The sequence below is a fragment of the Triticum urartu genome, chromosome 7 (assembly GCF_003073215.2).
Source record: "Triticum urartu cultivar G1812 chromosome 7, Tu2.1, whole genome shotgun sequence".
In the NCBI taxonomy this organism is placed as follows: Eukaryota; Viridiplantae; Streptophyta; class Magnoliopsida; order Poales; family Poaceae; genus Triticum; species Triticum urartu.
In genome coordinates, this window is record NC_053028.1 from 536,500,763 (window position 1) to 536,524,021 (window position 23,259).

The window sequence follows — 23,259 nt, forward strand, 5'->3', positions numbered from 1 at the left end:
AATGGGCCAGGCCCATGTAATTTTGAAATACTTAAGTATAGGCTATTTTTAGAGTCCGTATGTGTGGGGAAACAAGAGTTAGGGTTGGTTTCGGACCCCACCCTCAAGGGCCACGAAATTCCCCTCTCTTCCTCCATATATACAGCCCTTAGGGCGTCGTTTAGACTTTGAGTTTTGTTTAGATTAAAAGTTCGCCCGTAGCTGCAACTTCGCGTACTTCGTTTGTGTCCAACGACCAGACCAAGACGTCACAGAACCCCACCTTGATCAATAAAGCTTTCATCTTATATTCGCAATATCCAGATTGCAATCTCAGTTTCTTGCTTGTTCTTCGTTTGCTCGCAGGAAACAGGCCCTCGTGGTCAGGTTGATCGTGCTCCGGCGTGGTCAATAACCCCTCGGAAGTTGGTTTAGCGATTGCTAAGGCGCGACGTCTCGCACGTTCGTAGTCGGATCGTCAAGGTCGACTCCCACAGAAAACGATAGCCACCATCTCATCGAAACATCGGGACACCTTTGCCTCTATCAAGTGGTATCAGATTTCCAGGTTGCTCTGTGAGATTTTACAGTTTTTCGTAGATTAGATCGAGTCTGTTCTTCATACCTACAGTCCACGAAAAAGCCACACAAAAAAATTAGGGTTAGTTCATCATATCCGAACCAATCTGAGCCTTTGCATAATCTTTTTCGGGTTTTTGCTTTGTTGAATTTGCGGTTGCATCGTCGTGTCAAGTTGCTGGTCTTAGAGTCTAGTCTTTTAGAGTTTCGAGTTCTGGTCATAAGTTGTCACGCCGCCGCCGCACCATCATCATCGCCCATCTACCACTTTTGCTTATCCGCCACCGCTCTGAATCCTTATCCATATACCACTACCAATCCGTATCCATATATCCAATCTGTATCCATATACCACCACCGCTACCATATACCACCACCGCTGCCATATAACCACAACCATATATCCACCACCAATCCGAGTTCTTCTCATATTAGGTTTGTTCTTGAGATCAATCTCAATTCCGATTCGTGTTTCCTTGCCTGCGTAGGTCTCGAAAAAAAAAAGAGTCTGGAGACCCCCGGGCAGTTTTTAGGCCAAAATTTTCACGGGCAAAAATATTTTTTCCCTATCCTATTTTTAGGCTTTTCTGAGTCTTTTGAGCCACGTGCCATCATAGTGATTTTTTGTCGCACTTTTTCGTCGTCGCTGCCCTGATTTCCGAAAAAAAAAGTGAAAAATTTTTTTCCGTGCCCATCCTATCAGTTTGACGAGGGAAGAGTTTTGAGACACTCGCCATTATAGTAATTTTTCACAAAAAAAAGAGGAGCGCAAAAAAAAAGAGGAGCGCAAAAAAAAAGCGAAAAAAAAGTTCCAGAGTGTGCTTTTCCCTTATTTACGTGCAGCGTCGTGATTTTGTTAGTGTTCTAGGCTCGCGTCTCTAGCACGGTCTAGCCTAGGACCAGCACAGTACCGTCGTTGAGCGTTTATTCAACTTTGCATCTCTGAATTGATTATTGCTGACCCTTTTTGCTACCATACTATAAGCCTTCCCGGCTCCACATACCTCTACGTCGTGCGTTTGACTCTCCCTGGCAATCGCTCTATCCAAACTTTTGAGAGTTTTGACTACAACGGTTGCCGATCACCGCCTGCTGCTGGGTAAGAACTGGTAAGAATTTGAGATTTGCTTGACGGATTTGTGACACCCGCCACCACCACCTCTTGTTAGTATTCTGTAGGATCATATTCTTGTGTGTTTTCTATTGTTGCTAACCATGGCAGGATCACAAGCCGACGAGACTGACTGGGAGAACATGACGAATCAGGAGTTGCATGATAAATTTCAGCAAATGATGAATGGACAGGTGCAGGATGTGCTAAACAGATTTGAAGAGGCCATGGAGAAGATAGATGACATGGAGAAGACGTTCGAAACAAAGCTCGATAACAGGTTTAATGAATTGCTCGCGCGTCTTCCACCACCACCACCGGCTGCACCTAACGCACCTCTACAACAACAACAACGACGACTACCTACACATCGTGAAACAGCCCTCCGCCGAGCGAGCCGTCTCCCTCTTGCACCTGGCCAAACTGTTGGTGTCGCTGTTGCTACTTCTGTGGCTCCTGCTGCTGATGCGGAGGAGGATGATTTTGCTGGCGATTACGAGGATGAGGTTGATCAAAATCAGAACTACGTGCCACCACCAGCACAGCAACCATCAGGTCGTCCACATGCAAATAATGGCAATGGTAGGGCTCACCCTCAGGTACGAGATCATGACCATCTCCCTAAACTAAAATTGAATATTCCACCATTTGAGGGTAGATATGTTCCTGATATATATCTTACTTGGGAGTTAGAAACTGAACAACGATTTACATGTTTACAATATCCCGAGGAGAGACGTGTTCCTGCTGCTGTTTGTGCATTCACTAGTTTTGCATGTGTTTGGTGGTCTGAGCATTGTAGATTATATCCCATTCCTGCTACTTGGACTGCTTTGAAAACTGCTATGCGTACTCGTTGGGTTCCACCATATTATCAACGTGAATTACTTCAAAAATTGCAGCGCTTAAGACAGGGAAAAAATTCTGTAGAAGAATATTATCAGGAATTACAAACTGGCACGATTAGATGTGGTATTGTTGAGGAGAATGAAGCTATGCTTGCACGTTTTATGGGTGGATTAAATAGAGAGATTCAGACGATTCTAGAGTATAAGGAGTATACTAATATCACTCGTTTATTCCATCTTGCTTGTAAAGCTGAACGTGAAGTGCAGGATCGACAGGCATTGGCGCGGACTAACTTTTCTGCAGGTCGACCTTCTTCATGGACACCACGTGCATCATCTACTTCCACACATTCTGCTTCACCGGCGCCTCCGTCGGCTGCCACCTCCAACCGTGATACAATAAAGCAGGCACAATCACCACTATCTGCCAAGAGCACACCTTCTGGGCCTGCAAAGAGCTCTTCTTCATCCATGGCATCAACAGGGCAAACACATGATATTATTTGTCGACGTTGCAAGGGTGGAGGTCATTATGCGAGAGAATGCCCATCTAAGCGTGTGATGATTGTTACTGAGGATGGTGGGTATGAGTCCGCTAGTGACTATGATGAGGAGACTTTGGCTCTTATTACACGTGACGAACACGGTGGAGACGATTCTGATCATGAGACGCAATACATGGCTCCTGAAGATGCTGACAGGTATGAATGTTTAGTTGCTCAACGTGTTTTGAGTGTGCAGGTTACACAAGCTGAGCAAAATCAGAGGCATAAGTAGCTGCAACTTCGCGTACTTCGTTTGTGTCCAACGACCAGACCAAGACGTCACAGAACCCCACCTTGATCAATAAAGCTTTCATCTTATATTCGCAATATCCAGATTGCAATCTCAGTTTCTTGCTTGTTCTTCGTTTGCTCGCAGGAAACAGGCCCTCGTGGTCAGGTTGATCGTGCTCCGGCGTGGTCAATAACCCCTCGAAAGTTGGTTTAGCGATTGTTAAGGCGCGACGTCTCGCACGTTCGTAGTCGGATCGTCAAGGTCGACTCCCACAGAAAACGATAGCCACCATCTCATCGAAACATCGGGACACCTTTGCCTCTATCAGAGTGCCTCCAAGAATCTTGTGCCCCGCAAAGTTGGCATTTATCATCGTCTGCCATCTTTCTATCGTGCCGAACATCCTCAGTTGGAATAGAACATCTTGCTAATCTCCAGAGAAAGTTGCGGACCTCTCCGGGAACTTGAACCGACCAAAGCGAAGTCCACGCCCTTGCCTCCTCAACATAGTTTGATATTCCTGCATTATTTTCTAGCCACTCCTCCCTCCTCCTCTTAGTATCTGCCAACATGCGATAAGCCGACCTGATAGTGAATCTACCATGCTTTCCATAATTCCATGCCCAGGTATCATCCATATTCCTAGTACACAGGGGGATGCTCCAAATTTTGTTAATGTCTGGCGCCAAAAAAACTTGCTGTAACAGGTTGACCCTCCAAGCGGCGCTGGTATGATATATCAATTCACTTACCAAAACTTGCGGGTCATTTGTTATACATGCAATCGGCCTCATCATCACCTCATTGGGTAACCAATTGTGCTCCCATATGGGCGTTGTATTTCCATTCCCTATCCTCCTTATAAGACCCTGGTTGAGCACATCTCTACCCTCCATTATAGCGCGCCACACCTGCGAAGGTTTTGTTCCCAACTCAGCAGAAAGTATAGTACGGTTGGGATAATAGGTAGCTTTGAAGATGTTGGCGCAGAGTGACTGTGGGTTTTGGAGCAGGCGCCATGACTGTTTTGCAAGAAGAGCCAAATTTAACAATTCGAAGTCTCGAAAACCCAAACCTCCCATGAATTTTGGTTGGGTCATGATTTGGGGGGTTGGATTTTACCCCCAAAATAGCTTAAATAGGAGAGCTCATGTTCGACGCTCGTTAGCGTCAATCAGAGAGGTTTCGCTGAAGGTTTCGCGCAAACGGGTCGGCCCATTCCTAGGAGCCGAGTGAACGTAATAAAAACGAAAAAAATACCAGCCTAGGATGGAGTTTCGCTGAAGGTTTCGCGCAAACGGGCCGCCCCATTCCTAGGAGCTGAGCGAACGTAATAAAAACAAAAAAAATACCAGCGTAGGATGGAGTCGAACCCTCAAACTAACTCTGGATAACGAAATAAAGCGCGTTGAGTTTTTCCCAAAACCCCTAAAACGCTCTGGCGGCGCCTGGGCGACTAGGGTTTTGACCGTGGAACCGGATTATTCGGCCGGAGATTCATCGCCCGTGCTGATCGAGCGCCCCCGCGTGATCGGGCGGATGGCTGCTCCCAATGCCTCGACCAGAGGGGGGAGGGAAGATGATGAACAACGAGGTCGTGAGGCCAGGAGGAAGCTGGAGGAAGCATTGGGAAAACTTGACATATCTGAAGAAGAGGCGACCCCCCTGGTGATCGACGATCGGGTTGATGGAGGTCTGGTGAAGTGGCTTTTGGCGGGTAAGATTCTTCACAGAAATCACTTTCATATCCAGACCATCACCAATGCCCTCAGGCCGGCGTGGGGAAACCCACGAGGACTAAAGTTCAGATTAGTTGGAGTTAACATGTTTGAGGCTAATTTTGAGAATCAACGGGATAGAGATCGAGTCTGGGCTAGATCGCCTTGTCACATTAACAAGAACGTTGTGGTGTTAGCGGAGTTTGATGAGTGCATGCGGCCATATGAGGTTAAGTTCGATCGTTTGCAAATCTGGGCCAGAGTTGTCAATCTGCCCTATAACCTGAGGGATGAATCTTGGTGGAAGCCAATAGCGCAGCAGATGGACAAGCATGCCCATTCGGTAGCTTTTGATCATAATGGTGGTTTCCTGCGAGCATGAATTACAATTGATGTTGAGAAGCCGCTTAGAAGATGGATCCTCATTGATTCTGCCAGGAGGAAGAAGGTGGACATGTATGATATTCAATACGAGCAGGTTCCCTACTTCTGTTTCTCCTGTGGCAAGTTGGGTCACTCTGACCTCTACTGTCCAACGCTAGGATCCCGTGATGAGAATGGCGATCTGTCGTTTGGTTCAAAGCTAAGAGCGCCGAAGGAGTTCAGGAAGCCAACGGCTTCTGAGAATTCTTCTAGGGAGCATAATGCAAGTAATAAGACGAGGCATTCGAGTACTACTAAAGACACGGGAGATGAGGTGAACTCGCCTGTAAAGAATAGGCAGCAGCAAAAACGCAAAGATGCTCCAAATCAGGTCTATAGACCAGTTGCAAAAACTGCGCTGCTGCTTACGGATGGAGGTACCGAGACTTTTGCTGGGCCTTTGAATGAGGCTAGCGCTGCTGAATCTTCAGAAACTAAGGATGATAACGATGCATTTGCTAGAGAGCCAAAGAAGAAGAAGCCTACTCCAGAGAATTCGGTAGAGACCGCGGTGCGGTCCTGCCCGTCCCAATGAGTCGCATCAGTTGGAACCGTCGGGGGCTTGGGAACCCTGAGACAGTCCGTGAGCTTCGTAGTATTGTGAGGCTGGAAGGGCCCTCTCTGCTCTTTGTTACATAAACGAAAATAAAAGCAAAAAGAGTAGAGGACTTGAAGTTTTTGTTAGGTTTCGGAGGTTGTTTTGCTGTGGACAGTGTTGGCCTTAGTGGCGGCATTGGTCTTTTTTGGTCTAATGATGTTTCAGTAGAACTAAAAAGCTATGGTCAATGTCATACTGATGTTTTGGTTAGTAATAAAAGTCCTGGTTCTCCAACTTGGAGGTTCACAGGTTTTTACGGATCACCGTGTGCTGAAGATAGAAGTGATAGCTGGTGGTTATTGTGTACTCTTTATAATGTGCCACATGCTGCATGGATGTGCATGGGGGATTTTAATGAGACTATGTTCTCCAATGAACATTTCAGCAGAGCTGTTCGCCCTGAGCGATAGATGCAAGCTTTTCGAGAGGTTGTGGACGATCTTTCCTTCCAGGACTTGGGTTGGTCAGGTACATCGTACACTTGGGATAACCACCAAGCTGGAGAGGACAATGTGAAAGCAAGACTCAACCATGCCTTTGCTAATGAGGTGTTCTGACAACAATTTCAGCATATAAGAGTAAGGCATCTCTCATCGGTGGAGTCTGACCATTGTTTTGTTGTGGCGGAAATAAAAGAAACATAAGCTCTCAGGCCACGGGCTAAGAAGCAGTTTAGATATGAAAACGTGTGGCAGACCCATAGTGATTATGATCACCTAGTTGCAGATACTTGGCAGGGTCTGCAATGCTGTTCCAGTATGCAAGGCATATCAGATGCACAGAGTGAACTTCAGGCTACACTAGAGCCATGGAGTTCAAAAGAGTTCGGTTGTTTAACAAGGAGAGTGAGGCAACTACAGAAGAATTTGGACCGCATTCGATCTGGTTCTTTGGGCCGGGGCCCGTCGCCTGAGGAGCTGTCCACTATTAAAAAATTGAAAGAAGCGCTTCATCAGGAGGAAGTGTGGTCCAGGCAACGATCCCGAGTACCATGGCTATGAGAGGGAGACAGTAATACTACCTATTTTCAAGCACAAGCTAGACAACGAAAGAGACTAAACAAGATACAAGGCCTTCGGAGGGCAGATGGATATGTTTGTGCTAATGAAGATGAGGACAAGGAGGAAGTTCAGAGCTTCTACAAAGAGTTGTATCGATCGCAAGGTTTTGCTGATGTGGGCGAGCTGTTAGCTCATGTTCTGGTCAAAATTACACATGAAATGAATGAGATTATTACAAGACCGTATACTGCTGACGAGGTCAAGCATGTGATACGTCCATTTTGCATCATGCTTTTATATCGATATTTATTGCATTATGGGCTATTATTACACATTATGTCACAATACTTATGCATATTCTCTCTTATTTTACAAGGTTTCCATAAAGAGGGAGAATGCCGGCAGCTGGGATTCTGGGCTGGAAAAGGAGCAAATATTAGAGACCTATTCTGCACAGCTCCAAAAGTCCCGAAACTTCACGGAAGATGTTTTCCAAATATATAAAAAAAATACTGAGAGTAAGAACTTCACCAGGGGGGCCACACCCTGCCCACGAGGGTGGGGGGCGCGCCCTACCCCCCTGGGCACGCCCCTACCTCGTGGGCCCCCTGGTGGCCCTCCGATGGCCATCTTCTGCTATATGGAGTCTTTCGATGGGAAAAAAATCATAAGCCATCTTCTCGGACGAAACTCCGCCGCCACGAGGCGGAACCTTGGCGGATCCAATCTAGGGCTCGGGCAGAGCTGTTCTGCCGGGGAAACTTCCCTCCCGGAGGGGGAAATCATCGCCATCGTCATCACCAACGCTCCTCTCATCGGGAGAGGGCAATCTCCATCAACATCTTCATCAGCACCATCTCATCTCAAAACCCTAGTTCATCTAGTATCCAACTCTTGTCTCCAAGTCCGGGATTGGTGCTAGTAGGTTGCTAGTAGTGTTAATTACTCCTTGTAGTTGATGCTAGTGGGTTTAATTGGTGGAAGATCATATGTTCAGATCCTATATGCATATTAATACCCCTCTGATTATGAACATGTTTATGCTTTGTGAGTAGTTACTTTTGTTCCTGAGGACATGGGAGAAGTCTTGCTATTAGTAGTCATGTGAATTTGGTATTCGTTCGATATTTTGATGAGATGTATGTTGTCTCTCCTCTAGTGGTGTTATGTGAACATCGACTACATGACACTTCACCATTATTTGGGCCTAGAGGAAGGCATTGGGAAGTAATAAGTAGATGATGGGTTGCTAGAGTGACAGAAGCTTAAACCCTAGTTTATGCGTTGCTTCGTAAGGGGCTGATTTGGATCCATATGTTTCATGCTATGGTTAGGTTTACCTTAATACTTCTGTTGTATTTGCGGATGCTTGCAATAGAGGTTAATCATAAGTGGGATGCTTGTCCAAGTAAGTATAGCACCCAAGCACCGGTCCACCCACATACCAAATTATCAAAGTACTGAACGCGAATCATATGAACGTGATGAAAACTAGCTTGATGATATTCCCATGTGTCCTCGGGAGCGCTTTACATCATATAAGAGTTTGTCCAGGCTTGTCCTTTGCTACAAAAAGGATTGGGCCACCTTGCTGCACCTTATTTACTTTTGTTACTTGTTGCTCGCTACAAATTATCTTATCACAAAACTATCTGTTACCACTTATTTCAGTACTTGCAGAGAATACCTTGCTGGAAACCGCTTATCATTTCCTTCTGCTCCTCGTTGGGTTGGACACTCTTACTTATCGAAAGGACTATGATAGATCCCCTATACTTGTGGGTCATCAAGACTCTTTTCTAGCGCCGTTGCCGGGGAGTGAAGCGCCTTTGGTAGGTGGAATTTGGTAAGGAAAATTTTATATAGTGTGCTGAAATTTACTGTCACTTGTTATCATGGAAAGTAATCCTCTAAGGGGCTTGTTCGGGGTATCTTCACCCCGACCAGTAGAGCAAAGAGTTGCTCCTCATCCTATTGAACCTACTGAAAATGAAAATGCTTGCTTTGAAGTTCCTTCGGGTATGATAGAAAAACTGCTAGCTAATCCTTTTCTAGGAGATGGAACAAAACATCCTGATGAACATCTGATATATGTGGATGAAGTTTGTGGATTATTTAAGCTTGCAGGTGTATCCGGAGATGTTGTTAAGAAGAAGGTCTTTCCCTTATCTTTGAGGGGAGGTGCATTGACATGGTATAGGCTACGTGATGATATGAGGTCTTGGAATTACAAACGATTGAAATTGGAATTTCATTAGAAGTTTTATCCTATGCATCTTGTTCATCGTGATCGCAATTATATATATAATTTTTGGCCTCGCGAAGGAGAAAGCATCGCTCCAGCTTGGGGGAGGCTTAAATCAATGTTATATTCATGCCCCAATCATGAGCTCTCAAGAGAAATGATTATTCAAAAAATTTATGCTCGGCTTTCTGGTAACAATCGCACCATGCTTGATACTTCTTGTGCTGGCTCTTTTATGATGAAGACTATTGAATTCAAATGTGATTTATTAGAAAGAATTAAACGCATCTGAAGATTGGGACCTCGACAATGGTAAGGAGTCAGGTATGACACCTAGTTTTGATTGTGTTAAATCTTTTATGGATACCGATATTTTAAATTTAGCACTAAATATGGACTTGACTCTGAGATAGTAGCTTCTTTCTGTGAATCTTTTGCTGCTTATGTTGATCTCCCCAACGAGAAGTGGTTTAAATATCATCCTCCCATAGAAGTAAAAGTAGCTGCACCTATTAAAGTTGAAGAAAAGACTATCACTTATAATGATCCTATTGTTCCTACTTCTTATGTTGAAAAACCACCTTTCCCTGTTAGGATAAAGGATCATGCTAAAGCTTCAACCGTGGTTCATAAAAGCAATATTAAAACATATACACCTCCTGAGCAAGTTAAAGTTGAACCTAATATTGCTATTGTTAAAGATCTCTTGTCTGATAATATAGATGGGCATGTTATTTATTTCTGTAATGAAACTGCTAGAATTGCTAAACCCCGTGATAAAGATAAACCTAGACCTGTGGTAGGCATGCCTGTTATTTCTGTTAAAATAGGAGATCATTGTTATCATGGCTTATGTGATATGGGTGCTAGTGCTAGTGCAATACCTTATTCTTTATACTAAGAAGTTATGCATGATATTGCACCTGCTGAGATGGAAGGTATTGATGTCACAATTAAACTTGCCAATAGAGATACTATTTCACCGATGGGAATTTTCTTGTTCTTGGTTCCCCACAAGATAGCTTTTGTCCCATTATATTTGGCAGACCCTTCTTAAATACTGTTAATGCTACCATAGATTGCAAAAGAGATGTTGTTACTATCGGTTTAGATGATATGACTCATGAATTTAATTTTTCTAAATTTAGTAGACAACACCGAGAAGAAGAATTACCTAGTAAGGATGAAATTATTGGTCTTGCTTCTATTGCCGTACCTCCTAGTGATCCTTTAGAACAATATTTGCTACACCATGAAAATGATATGTTTATGAATGAAAGAAGGGAATTGATGAAGTATTCTTTAAACAGGAACCTATTCTGAAAAACAATTTACCTGTTGAAATCCTAGGGGATCCTCCTCCACCCAAGGGGTGATCCCGTGTTTGAGCTTAAACCGTTACCTGATACTCTTAAATATGCTTATCTTGATGAGAAAAAGAAATATCCTGTTATTATTAGTGCTAACCTTTAAGAGCATGAGGAAGATAGATTATTGAAAACTCTGAAGAAGCACCGTGCTGCTATTGGGTATACTCTTGATGATCTCAAGGGCATTAGTCCCACTCTATGTCAACATAAAATTAATTTGGAAGAAGATGCTAAACCAGTTCGGATCACCGACGCCGTCTGAATCCTAAATTGAAAAAAGTGGTAAGAAAGGAGATACTAAAGCTCCTTGAGGCAGGTATAATTTATCCCGTTGCTGATAGTCAATGGATAAGCCCCGTCCATTGTGTCCCTAAGAAGGGAGGTATTACTGTTGTTCCTGATGATAAAGATGAATTGATTCCTCAAAGAATTATTACAGGTTATAGGATGGTAATTGATTTCCGCAAATTAAATAAGGCTACTAAAAAGGATCATTACCCCTTACCTTTTATTGATCAAATGCTAGAAAGATTTTCCAAACATACACATTTTTGCTTTCTAGATGGTTATTCTGGTTTCTCTCAAATACCTGTGTCAGCCAAAGTTCAATCGAAGACTACTTTTACATGCCCTTTTGGTACTTTTGCTTATAGATGTATGCCTTTTGGTTTATGTAATGCACCTGCTACCTTTCAAAGATGCATGATGGCTATATTCTCTGACTTTTGTGAAAAGATTTGTGAGGTTTTCATGGATGACTTTTCTGTCTATGGATCTTCTTTTGATGATTGCTTGAGCAACCTTGATCGAGTTTTGCAGAGATGCAAAGAAACTAATCTTGTCTTGAATTGGGAAAAGTGCCACTTTATGGTTAATGAAGGTATTGTCTTGGGTCATAAAGTTTCTGAAAGAGGTATTGAAGTTGATAAAGCCAAGGTTGATGCTATTGAAAAGATGCCATGTCCCAAGGACATCAAAGGTATAAGAAGCGTCCTTGGTCATGCCGGTTTTTATAGGAGGTTCATTAAGGACTTCTCGAAAATCTCTCGGCCTCTGACTAATTTATTACAAAAATATATACCATTTGTTTTTGATGATGATTGTGTAGAAGCATTTGAAATACTTAAGAAAGCATTGATCTCTGCACCTATTGTTCAGCCACCTGATTGGAATTTACCCTTTGAAATTATGTGTGATGCTAGTGATTATGCTGTAGGTGCTGTTCTAGGACAAAGAGTTGATAAGAAACTAAATGTTATTCAATATGCTAGTAAAACTCTAGACAATGCTCAAAGAAATTATGCTACTACTGAAAAAGAATTCTTAGCAGTTGTTTTTGCTTCTGATAAGTTTAGACCTTATATTGTTGATTCTAAAGTAACTGTTCACATTGATCATGCTACTATTAAATATCTTATGGAAAAGAAAGATGCTAAACCTAGACTTATTAGATGGGTTCTCTTGCTACAAGAATTTGATTTGCATATTGTTGATAGAAAAGGAGCTGAGAACCCCGTTGCAGACAACTTATATAGGTTAGAAAATGTGCTTGATGACCCACTACCTATTGATGATAGCTTTCCTGATGAGCAATTAAATGTCATAAATGCTTCTCATACTGCTCCATGGTATGCTGATTATGCTAATTACATTGTTGCTAAGTTTATACCACCTAGTTTCACATACCAGCAAAAGAAAAAGTTCTTCTATGATTTGAGGCATTACTTTTGGGATGACCCACATCTTTATAAAGAAGGAGTAGATGGTGTTATTAGACGTTGTGTACCTGAGCATGAACAGGAACAGATCCTACACAAGTGTCACTCCGAAGCTTATGGAGGACACCATGCTGGAGATAGAACTGCACATAAGGTACTGCAATCTGGTTTTTATTGGCCTACTCTCTTCAAGGATGCCCGTAAGTTTGTCTTATCTTGTGATGAATGTCAAAGAATTGGTAATATCAGTAGACGTCAAGAAATGCCTATGAATTATTCACTTGTTATTGAACCATTTGATGTTTGGGGCTTTGACTATATGGGACCTTTTCCTTCCTCTAATGGTTATACACATATTTTAGTTGCTGTTGATTACATTACTAAGTGGGTAGAAGCTATTCCAACTAGTAGTGCTGATCATAACACTTTTATTAAAATGCTTAAAGAAGTTATTTTTCCAAGATTTGGAGTCCCTAGATATTTAATGACTGATGGTGGTTCACATTTTATTCATGGTGCTTTCCGTAAAATGCTTGCTAAATATGACGTTAATCATAGAATTGCATCTCCTTATCACCCTCAGTCTAGTGGGCAAGTAGAATTGAGTAATAGAGAACTCAAATTAGTTTTGCAAAAAGACTGTTAATAGGTCTAGAAAGAATTGGTCCAAGAAACTTAATGATGCATTATGGGCCTATAGAACTGCATATAAAAATCCTATGGGTATATCTCCGTATAAAATGGTCTATGGAAAAGCATGTCACTTACTTCTCGAACTAGAACACAAGGCTTATTGGGCTATTAAAGAACTTAATTATGATTTTAAACTTTGCCGGTGAGAAGAGGTTATTTGATATTAGCTCACTTGATGAATGGAGAACCCAAGCCTACGAAAATGCCAAGTTGTTTAAAGAAAAAGTTAAAAGATGGCATGACAAAAGGATACAAAAGTGTGAGTTTAATGTAGGTGATTATGTATTGCTATACAACTCTCGTTTAAGATTTTTTGCAGGAAAACTTCTCTCTAAATGGGAAGGTCCTTACGTTATCGAGGAGGTCTACCGTTCCGGTGCCATAAAAATCAACAACTTTGAAGGCACAAATCTGAAGGTGGTGAACGGTCAAAGAATCAAACATTATATCTCAGGTAATCCCATAAATGTTGAAACCAATGTTATTGAAACCGTAACCCCGGAGGAATACATAAGGGACACTTTCCGGAACGTTTCAGACTCCGAAAAGGAATAGGTATGTGGTACGGTAAGTAAACCGACTCCAAAACAGTTTTTAAGGCAATATTTCACCCTACTTCCTTTTTACATTTTACCCTTTGGCAAGCACAATATGTTGGAAAGATCCTGGTATATATGGCTAATTGGATGTGAGTTTTCATGAACTATTACTGTTGACATTACCCTTGAGGTAAAACGTTGGGAGGCAAAACTATAAGCCCCTATCTTTCTCTGTGTCCGATTAAAACTCCATACCCATAAGTATTGCGTGAGTGTTAGCAATTGTGAAAGATTATATGATAGTTGAGTATGTGGACTTGCTAAAAAGCTCTTATACATTGACTCTTTCCTATGTTATGATAAATTGCAATTGCTTCAATGACTGAGATTGTACTTTGTTAGTTTTCAATAAAGTTTACGATTCATGCTTGATATTGTGATTGAATTATTACTCTAGCGTTAGAGATCATATGACAAGAATTATATAAGTTGCTGTTCTAAGAATGATCATGATGTCCTCATGTCCGTATTTTACTTTTATCGACACCTTTATCTCTAAACATGTGGACATATTTTTCAATTTCGGCTTTTCGCTTGAGGACAAGCGAGGTCTAAGCTTGGGGGAGTTGATACGTCCATTTTGCATCATGCTTTTATATCGATATTTATTGCATTATGGGCTATTATTACACATTATGTCACAATACTTATGCCTATTCTCTCTTATTTTACAAGGTTTACATAAAGAGGGAGAATGCCGGCAGCTGGGATTCTGGGCTGGAAAAGGAGCAAATATTAGAGACCTATTCTGCACAGCTCCAAAAGTCCTGAAACTTCACGGAAGATGTTTTCCAAATATATAAAAAATACTGAGATCAAGAACTTCACCAGGGGGCCACACCCTGCCCACAAGGGTGGGGGGCGCGCCCTACCCCCTGGGCACGCCCCCTACCTCGTGGGCCCCCTGGTGACCCTCCGGTGGCCATCTTCTGCTATATGGAGTCTTTCGATGGGAAAAAAATCATAAGCCATCTTCTCGGACGAAACTCCGCCGCCACGAGGCGGAACCTTGGCGGATCCAATCTAGGGATCCGGCAGAGCTGTTCTGCCGGGGAAACTTCCCTCTCGGAGGGGGAAATCATCGCCATCGTCATCACCAACGCTCCTCTCATCAGGAGAGGGCAATCTCCATCAACATCTTCATCAGCACCATCTCATCTCAAAACCCTAGTTCATCTCTTGTATCCAATTCTTGTCTCCAAGTCCGGGATTGGTGCTAGTAGGTTGCTAGTAGTGTTAATTACTCCTTGTAGTTGATGCTAGTGGGTTTAATTGGTGGAAGATCATATGTTCAGATCCTATATGCATATTAATACCCCTCTGATTATGAACATGTTTATGTTTTGTGAGTAGTTACTTTTGTTCCTGAGGACATGGGAGAAGTCTTGCTATTAGTAGTCATGTGAATTTGGTATTCGTTCGATATTTTGATGAGATGTATGTTGTCTCTCCTCTAGTGGTGTTATGTGAACGTCGACTACATAACACTTCACCATTATTTGGGCCTAGAGGAAGGCATTGGGAGGTAATAAGTAGATGATGGGTTGCTAGAGTGACAGAAGTTTAAACCCTAGTTTATGCGTTGCTTCGTAAGGGTATGATTTGGATCCATATGTTTCATGCTATGGTTAAGTTTACCTTAATACTTTTGTTGTATTTGCGGATGCTTATAATAGAGGTTAATCATAAGTGGGATGCTTGTCCAAGTAAGGACAACACCCAAGCACCGGTCCACCCACATACCAAATTATCAAAGTACTGAACGCGAATGATATGAACGTGATGAAAACTAGCTTGACGATATTCCCATGTGTCCTCGGGAGCGCTTTACATCATATAAGAGTTTGTCCAGGCTTGTCCTTTGCTACAAAAAGGATTGGGCCACCTTGCTGCACCTTATTTACTTTTGTTACTTGTTGCTCGTTACACATTATCTTATCACAAAACTATCTGTTACCACTTATTTCAGTACTTGCAGAGAATACCTTGCTGGAAACCGCTTATCATTTCCTTCTGCTCCTCATTGGGTTCGACACTATTACTTATCGAAAGGACTACGATAGATCCCCTATACTTGTGGGTCATCAGCATGCACTTTTCCAGATGGATCCTTCGAAGGCGCCGGGTGTGGACGGATATACGGCAGGCTTCTATCAAAGTCACTGGGCCCTCTTGGGTGGTGATGTTACGAGTGCTGTATTGGAATTTCTTAATGGTGGAGAATTATCTTCGGGCCTAAATGACACATCAATTACTCTTATACCCAAGGTAAAACATCCACAGTTCATATCTCAGTATCATCCTATTGCACTTTGTCCGGTTCTCTATAAAATTGCATCCAAAGCAATCACTAACAGACTAAGATGCATTATGGACGAGATTGTTAGCGAGGAACAGAGTGCCTTTGTTCCAGGTCGACTAATCATTGATAATGTTCTAGTAACATATGAGTGTGCATACTATGAGGAGAAGGAAAAAAGGAAAAAAAGTTTTCTTGCGCGGTGAAGCTTGATATGATGAAAGCATATGATCGTGTCGAGTGGCACTATCTGGAAGCGATACTATCAAAGCTTGGTTTCAACATCGATTTTGTCAGATTAATTATGAAGTGTGTGACTTCTGTGCGGTTTTCAATCAGGGTGAACGGTGAGCTCCTGCCGTTTTTCACCCCCTCAAAGGGACTCCGACAAGGCGATCCGATCTCGCCGTATCTGTTCCTACTATGTGGAGAAGGTTTCTCCTCTGCTCAAGAGCTATGATGGAGGTACAGTGGACCAAGGTTTGCGTGTTAGCTACCGATCACCTTGGGTAACACATTTGCTGTTTGCAGATGATAGTTTGATTTTCATCAATGCAAAAACAGAAAGTGCCTATAGACTGAATGAGATTCTCAGGATATATGGTGATGCTTCAGGTCAGCGTGTTAATCGTGACAAAAGCTCTATTTTCTTTTCTGCTAACACTCCTGATACTGTGAGGCACTCTATGAAGGCGATTCTGAATATTCAAGTTGAGGCCTTTAGTGAAAAATATTTGGGTCTTCCCACGACAGTTGGGCGAATCACGAGCGGTACTTTTGATCATTTAAGTGAGAGAGCTCGTGGAAGAATTCAGGGTTGGTCAGAGAAGCTGTTAGCATGTGCAGGACGTGAGATCTTGCTAAAGACAGTGGTACAAGCTATACCTACCTATCCGATGAGTACCTTTCTGCTGACTAAGAAGGTTTGTAAGAGTATAATTTTTCCTATGCAAAATATTTTTGGAGCAGTTCTCTTAACAAAAAGTCTATGCATTGGGTGTCTTGGAAGGATTTGGCTACACCCAAGTGTAATGGGGGAATGGGTTTCAGGGATTTACAACAGTTTAACCTGGCTATGCTGGGTAAACAAGGTTGGCGTTTTTTAGCCAATCCAGACTCGCTTTGTGCAAGGGTACTCAAGGGTCACTATTTTCCAGAATCAGATTTATGCAGGCCACAGCACCCACGTCGGCCTCAGCTACATGGAAGGCGATCATAGCGGGTCGAGAGGCTCTCCAGATTGGGTTGATTTCCCGGGTAGGGGATGGCTCCACTATATCAGTCTGGACTGATAAATGGATCCCTGGCACCATTTCTATGACTCCAGAAGCACGACCACTAAATTCACAGGTGGAAAAAGTATCAGATTTGATCGATTCTGAGAGTTGGACATGTCGGCAGGATTTGATTCGGGAAACGTTTGGTGCCTCAGATGCAGCTGCTATACTTAATATTCCTATTCTTCAGGGCGGAGGGCCTGATTTTCCTGCATGGGCGTTTGATAGATCGGGCAACTACACTGTCAAGATGGCATACCGAGCTCTCGTGACTCAGAAAGAGCGACTAGCTCTAGAGGAAGGGACGGCTACCGTGACCTCAAAGGATGACAAATAGTTGTGGAAAGCCCTATGGAAACTTAATGTTATTCCAAAAGTAAGAGTATTCTGGTGGAGAGTACTTCGTGGCATTTTTCCAAATGAATACACGCTCAAAAACCGTCATATTGCAGACGCTAGTAGCTGCAAAGTTTGTTTGGCCGGGGAGGAGGACATGTACCATGCTCTTATATCCTGCTCGCATGCTACACCTTTTTGGGAGGAGGCATGGGCATGGTTTGAGCTTCGGCTGCCAATTCTCTCGCGGGAGACATGGGCGCGGGATATCACACGCAGCCCATTGTTTTCAGATGATGATCGTGCAAATATTACAACCATTATGTGGTCTATTTGGCATTCTAGGAATCGGATCAAACATGGAGAGGTAGGGCGAGATCCTACTGCAACTATCCGATCTACCAAGGAGGCGATTGCTCTCCTTCAACTGCCCCGAAAGGCGGCTGCTACCTTGCCGGACTTTGGATGGCGACCACCTGATGTGGGCTTCATCAAGATCAATACAGATGGTGCGCTCAATTTCACAGATGGACGGGGTGGCGCTGGTGGGGTAGCCCGCTCGCCCACCATGTTCTTAGGAGCCTGGTGTAAACCTTTCATTGGGGTGTCTGACCCACTGATCATTGAGGCGTTTTCACTGCGGGAAGGAGTCCGATTTGCTACTCTACGTGGCTTCCAGCATGTGATGATGGAGGTTGACTGTCTGGAGCTGGTGAAGCTCTGGGAAGCTCGCCACAATTCTCGTTTATTGTGGCTTCGATTTTATTAGAATTAGGAGAGCTTAGTTCTTTATTCACTTCTTTTGTTATACAACATATAAGCAGGCCGGCTAACTTATCAACGCATCTTTGTGCAAAACATGCATGCACTCTGAATGTGACTCGGAGTTGGCTCGACGAGACCCCTAACTTCCTTGTGACCAGCCTATTGGCAGACTGTCCAAGGAATGCTCTTGCTTAATAAAGCTCTCTGAGTTGCCCGCAAAAAAACCACTGCATCTACGGACTGTGCATGTCTTAAATTACGGCGCCACCCTTAAAGTGCTATGTGCACCGGCACATCCATTTTTTTAATCGTCCTTCAAAAAAATGAAAAATGTTTTCTTGAACAAATTTCAAAAGTAGAACAAAATTTTAAAACGTATTTTCTTAAAAACGTGAACAATTATTAAAACATGAGTACAATTATGAAATTCCAAACATTTATTGATTCTTTTATGTAGGATGAACAAATTTTAGTTATATATTGAACTTTTTGTAATATACACTGAACAACTTTTAACTACACATTGAACATTTTTGTGATAAACACAGAACAATATTTAGAACACATTGAACTTTTTTTTTGTGATATACAATGAACAACTTTTAAATATACATTGAACATTTTGTGCAATATACGTGAACAATTTTTAAATACACATTGAACATTTTGTGATATACGCTAAACAAAATGTTAACAAATGTTGAATAATTTTGTGATATACAATGAACAATTTTTTGAATTATGAACAAATTTTTAAAACATGAACCAAATTTGAAACTGTGAACAATTTTCGAAATCATAAACAAAAAAAACGTTTTTGAAAACAAAGGATAAAATAAAAATGAAAAAGGAAAGGGAAAAAAGAAAGAAATAGACGCAGAAACAAAAACACAAAGAAAAAGAAAAAGAAAAGAAAAAATAAAACCAGAAAACCGGCAAAAAGGGAAAAACCAGAAAAAATATCGGTTGAGGGAGCCTTCTAGAAGGTTCCCAAAACCAGTTTGTCTGCTTTGACACTGGAATTGGGCCGGCCCGTTTCGTGGTGCTCTCTCGAGCACTTCAGCGAAAGCGCAGCACCTCGACGCTCGCAAGCGTCAAATAGAAAACACCCTTAAATAGACCCAAGACAACCCAAAGTTAGGCGTATTCGTTGGCTAAATGTGCCGGTGGGCCGGCCCGTTTCCTTGTTGTGTCGTGCCTGGGCCAGGGAGTGTGGCACGAGTGCCGGACCATGCTTGGTCCATTTAGATTGGTCGGGACGGCCCATCTGGCCAGGTCTCAATTCTATCGTGTGCGGTAGTAACCCTAGGCTCCTTGATTCATAGACAACAATATTGTAAGAATAAAAAAGGCACAGAAAATGAGATGACATATATCTCAATTCGTACATGCAAAAGGATATCATTTGAAGCATAGGATTAAAAAGTAAGTCTAGACTAATGTTTTTTTCCTTTGAAATGTGAAGTATGATTTCTATGAATCCATCTCTACAAACCAAAGGCCTCCAGAGAAGAAAAATCTACAAAATTCCTACCCTTCAAAATCGTTACAAAATTTCGGTAAACCAGAGAAGGCCTAAGTCAACGAACGGCCGACTTGTCATACGCACCTGCCTTTGCAGGTTGCAGCATCGCCACGTGATTTCTCCTTTTCTTCATCTCCCTGCTGCGACTCCCGCAAAACCCCCTAGTTTACTTCCGGTTTGCGAGAAAATAGACAAGCGGACTGATTCACGGGCCGATGTGGGGTGGGTTGGATGCTAAACTTCATCTAAACAACATGGTCCGGACATTGGCAGACGATTCAAGGGTCTGCTTCAGAGATGTCCCTTAGGCCAACTCAACGCACGACCCCAAACGAACGTCGTTTTGTCCTAACTCTGTTCGTTGAGTCGGGCAAAGGGGCAGCGTCCAACTGTTTCTACATCTGTGTTGGCCGTGCACCCAACCGGCAGATGCATTTCGCTTGGCCGTTTGAAATTTTTGCAAAGGAAATTGAATCTAAAATTTAGGCCCTACGGCCGTAGTTCATGCCAGTGGGCATAGTTATGCCGGCTAGAGCTCCAGCGGCCGGCACACATGCCAGCCTACAAAAATGATCATCTTCATAGTTTTACGTCAGTTTGCGTCGGCGTGTTGGGTCGTGTTTTCTGTCCGTTTCGACCCAAATAGACGCGGCGGCGCGAAATCAAGTGCTTGGAGTTGGCCTTAGTCTTTGGATTTGGTCCAGCCTTTTTTATGTTGTTTCATGTAAGACTTTGTTATCTTTCGCGGTGTTTTGGAGCATTATTACCACAAGTTAAAAGTCGGGCACGCCTTGTACCTGCGTTACACAAAAAATAATAATAATCAAACTGGCCTAAATTTGACGGCCTCGACAATAAGCCCGCGCTTGGGGTACCACTCCAACACCTCGAAGCTCACCATCACCTCCTCCTCTTCCTTCACGGCCATGGCGTCATCGATACGTAGCCGTCCCATCTCAATCTCCGACCACCGGTCGTCACGCAGCGCCGGCTGCCTCACCCCGTCGTCGCCGCCGTCCGCACGGGCCATGCCCCTGAACTTGCGCGCCTCGTCGTCGTCGGGGCGAAGGCACACGGCGTGGCGCGACGCCGCGCGCCCGCCGACTGCCACCGTGGTCTCCTGGTCCGGGAAGCTCAGGCCGCGGTGGCCTTCGTCCGCCACGTCAAACACCAAGTACGCGGCGTAGTCGGTCGCCGGCGTCAGCGCGGCGGCCGGCAGCCGGCCGTAGATGTCCAGGCCGGTGCAGTGCACCAGCTGCGCCACCTCCGCGAACCTGAGAAATCAGCACGATCCAGCAAGAGATGAGGCAGATCAGTAGATCATACAGTGCGAGAATTGATTAGGAGATCTCGAGAATTATTTATTTGCGCGGTCCATGCAGATCTCGCAGATGCATACATCACTGAACGCCGAGTTGTTTAATTATGCGCTGTGTGTGGCGTGGCTTGAGCGGACAGCACCGGGTGAGGTCGCCATCGGACCTCGGAACTGTTTTCCGACGTTGACACGGCTGAATCTACGCGGCGCCTGTGGTCTCCGCCGCGCGGTCAAGAAGAGGGAGTGCCTGCTGTGTGGCGGTGAATCGAAGCTTCGCGGAGCGGCAAGTCTTCTCTTGGAAGCAATCAAAGGGAGAAGAGTCAGGTCAGGTGATGCTCACTTCTTGTGCCCTTGTGCTTTGGCTGGCACGCTAGCAAGACTGGAAGACGTGAGCTGTAGCGACCGGCACCGATCAGATAGGATCGCGCTTGCTATTTGTTTTGCAAAGCTCGCATCTCTCGAAATCATGGTGTCCTCTGTATGTGTGGCTTAAAGTGTTGTGATTGTCGGGATTACGTATGCCAACCATGAGCGTGATGCAACTGACAGATCGAAAAATGTTGTTTAAAGAAACACGATTGGACAGGATCCCAAATCGACAAGATAAGATATAGTACAACAAGAAAGATGGCGTGGGGCACATCTACAACTAGTAACCGATAACAGCATGGTGCATGATCGATCTGTAACCGGCAGGAACTTTTAATCGGGAGAATCCGCTTAAAGAAAAGAAGAGCAAGGATCCCGAAATGATGGATATACCTGGAGCGAGGGTGAGGCGTCCATCTCCAGCTGAACTCGCCGTCGTCCCACGGCAGGCTCAGCTTCCTGGCTGACAGCGCCACGCACTTGGCGCCGCTTCCCCTCGCCAGCCACACCGCCGTGTCGCCGCCGTCGACCAGGACGGCGCCGTCAGAAAGCCGGAGGTAGGCGTCCTTCTTGGATGACAGCGGCGGCGGGCGGCCGGAGCAGCAGCGCAGGAGGACCGCACGGTAGTCGGGCGGGAGGAAGCGATCCCAGACGGCGTCGGACTCGGCGGCCTCGCGGAAGGAAGGGGACACGGCGGCGCAGCGACAGGCATCGCGCGGGGAGGTGAGCGCCAGCACGTGTGCCAGGCAGCTCTCCGGAAGGTCTTCTAAGCGGGTGACCTCCTCCTCCGCCGTCGCCGTGCTAGCGGTGTCCATGCCGTAGCTTCTTGGTTTCTGCAGCGGACGTGGGTTTCGCTGCTTGTCCGGAGACGAATAGTAGTTTGTTTCACAGCAGGAAAATTGGGAACAAAGCTTATTTATAGGCAGCACTGCCTCCAGCCAACCTTTTTTTTGACATTCCTGCCTCCAGCCAACCTGATTTGGCGAGCGTAGTCGTACGGTTTACTGTTACTCGTCTTAGCATGGAATGCCTAATGTTTAAGGTGGGCGTTATGCGTCAGCAACAAAAATAAAATCATTCGGCTCGTCTGCCGTTCGATCCCAAAAGTGTACTCCACGATGTTTCATCAAGACGAAAGGCGAATACAAGCTGAGAATGCGAGTAAGAGCATCTACAAACGGATTTGGCAAATCCGGCCTCTAAAGGGTCCGCGGACACTGACCGAACACTTTTAAAAAATGCAATTCACATCTAGACATCTCAATTACCATATCTCACTATACAAACTCATCATGTTTGGCTATGGTGGAGTTCATCCACGGCTGCCCTTGCCCTTCCCGACGCTTTTGCTGTCCTTCTCGCGGAAGTACCAGTCGAAGACGCAGTACGGATTGTGACAGATCTACTCGTCGCCGTCGTTGTCATCCTTCTCCTCCTTCGATGCTAGTCTGGCCATGACACGAACAACCCGATTTTGCTCACGGGCGAGGGCGTGCGTGTTCCCCTGTTGCCGTTTCTTCACAATGCGGGCACAGATGGCTTCCTCCTTTCCGGTCGCCCGCGCCGCCACATTAGTCGCGATACGGGCCTCGGCGACCCTTATCCTCTCCTTCCCACAGCGGGCCGCCCGTCCCGATAGGACTGATACGTCTTCATCTTATCTATTTTTTCAAACACTTTTGCCCTTCTTTTGGACTCTAATTTGCATGAT

At 44.2% G+C, this 23,259-nt stretch overlaps 1 protein-coding gene across 1 annotated transcript; it reads right to left on the minus strand.

Annotated features, from left to right (window-relative positions):
- Nucleotides 1-20,611: 20,611 nt before the first annotated feature.
- LOC125520699 (F-box protein PP2-B10-like) lies at nt 20,612-22,487 on the minus strand. Its single transcript, XM_048685666.1, has 2 exons — nt 21,942-22,487; nt 20,612-21,135 (listed from the first exon to the last, which is right to left on the minus strand). Exons 1-2 carry the CDS (start codon nt 22,361-22,363, stop codon nt 20,685-20,687), a joined length of 873 nt encoding a protein of 290 aa, XP_048541623.1. The 5' UTR covers nt 22,364-22,487; the 3' UTR covers nt 20,612-20,684.
- Nucleotides 22,488-23,259: the final 772 nt, after the last annotated feature.

Bases quoted from the DNA above. Each gene is read 5' to 3' on its own strand.
- LOC125520699 (XM_048685666.1), bottom strand. From the start codon at position 22,363: ATGGACACCGCTAGCACGGCGACGGCGGAGGAGGAGGTCACCCGCTTA. The intron at 21,136-21,941 runs GTATATCCATCA...CTGATTTCTCAG, and splicing joins ACGCCTCACCCTCGCTCCAG to GTTCGCGGAGGTGGCGCAGC.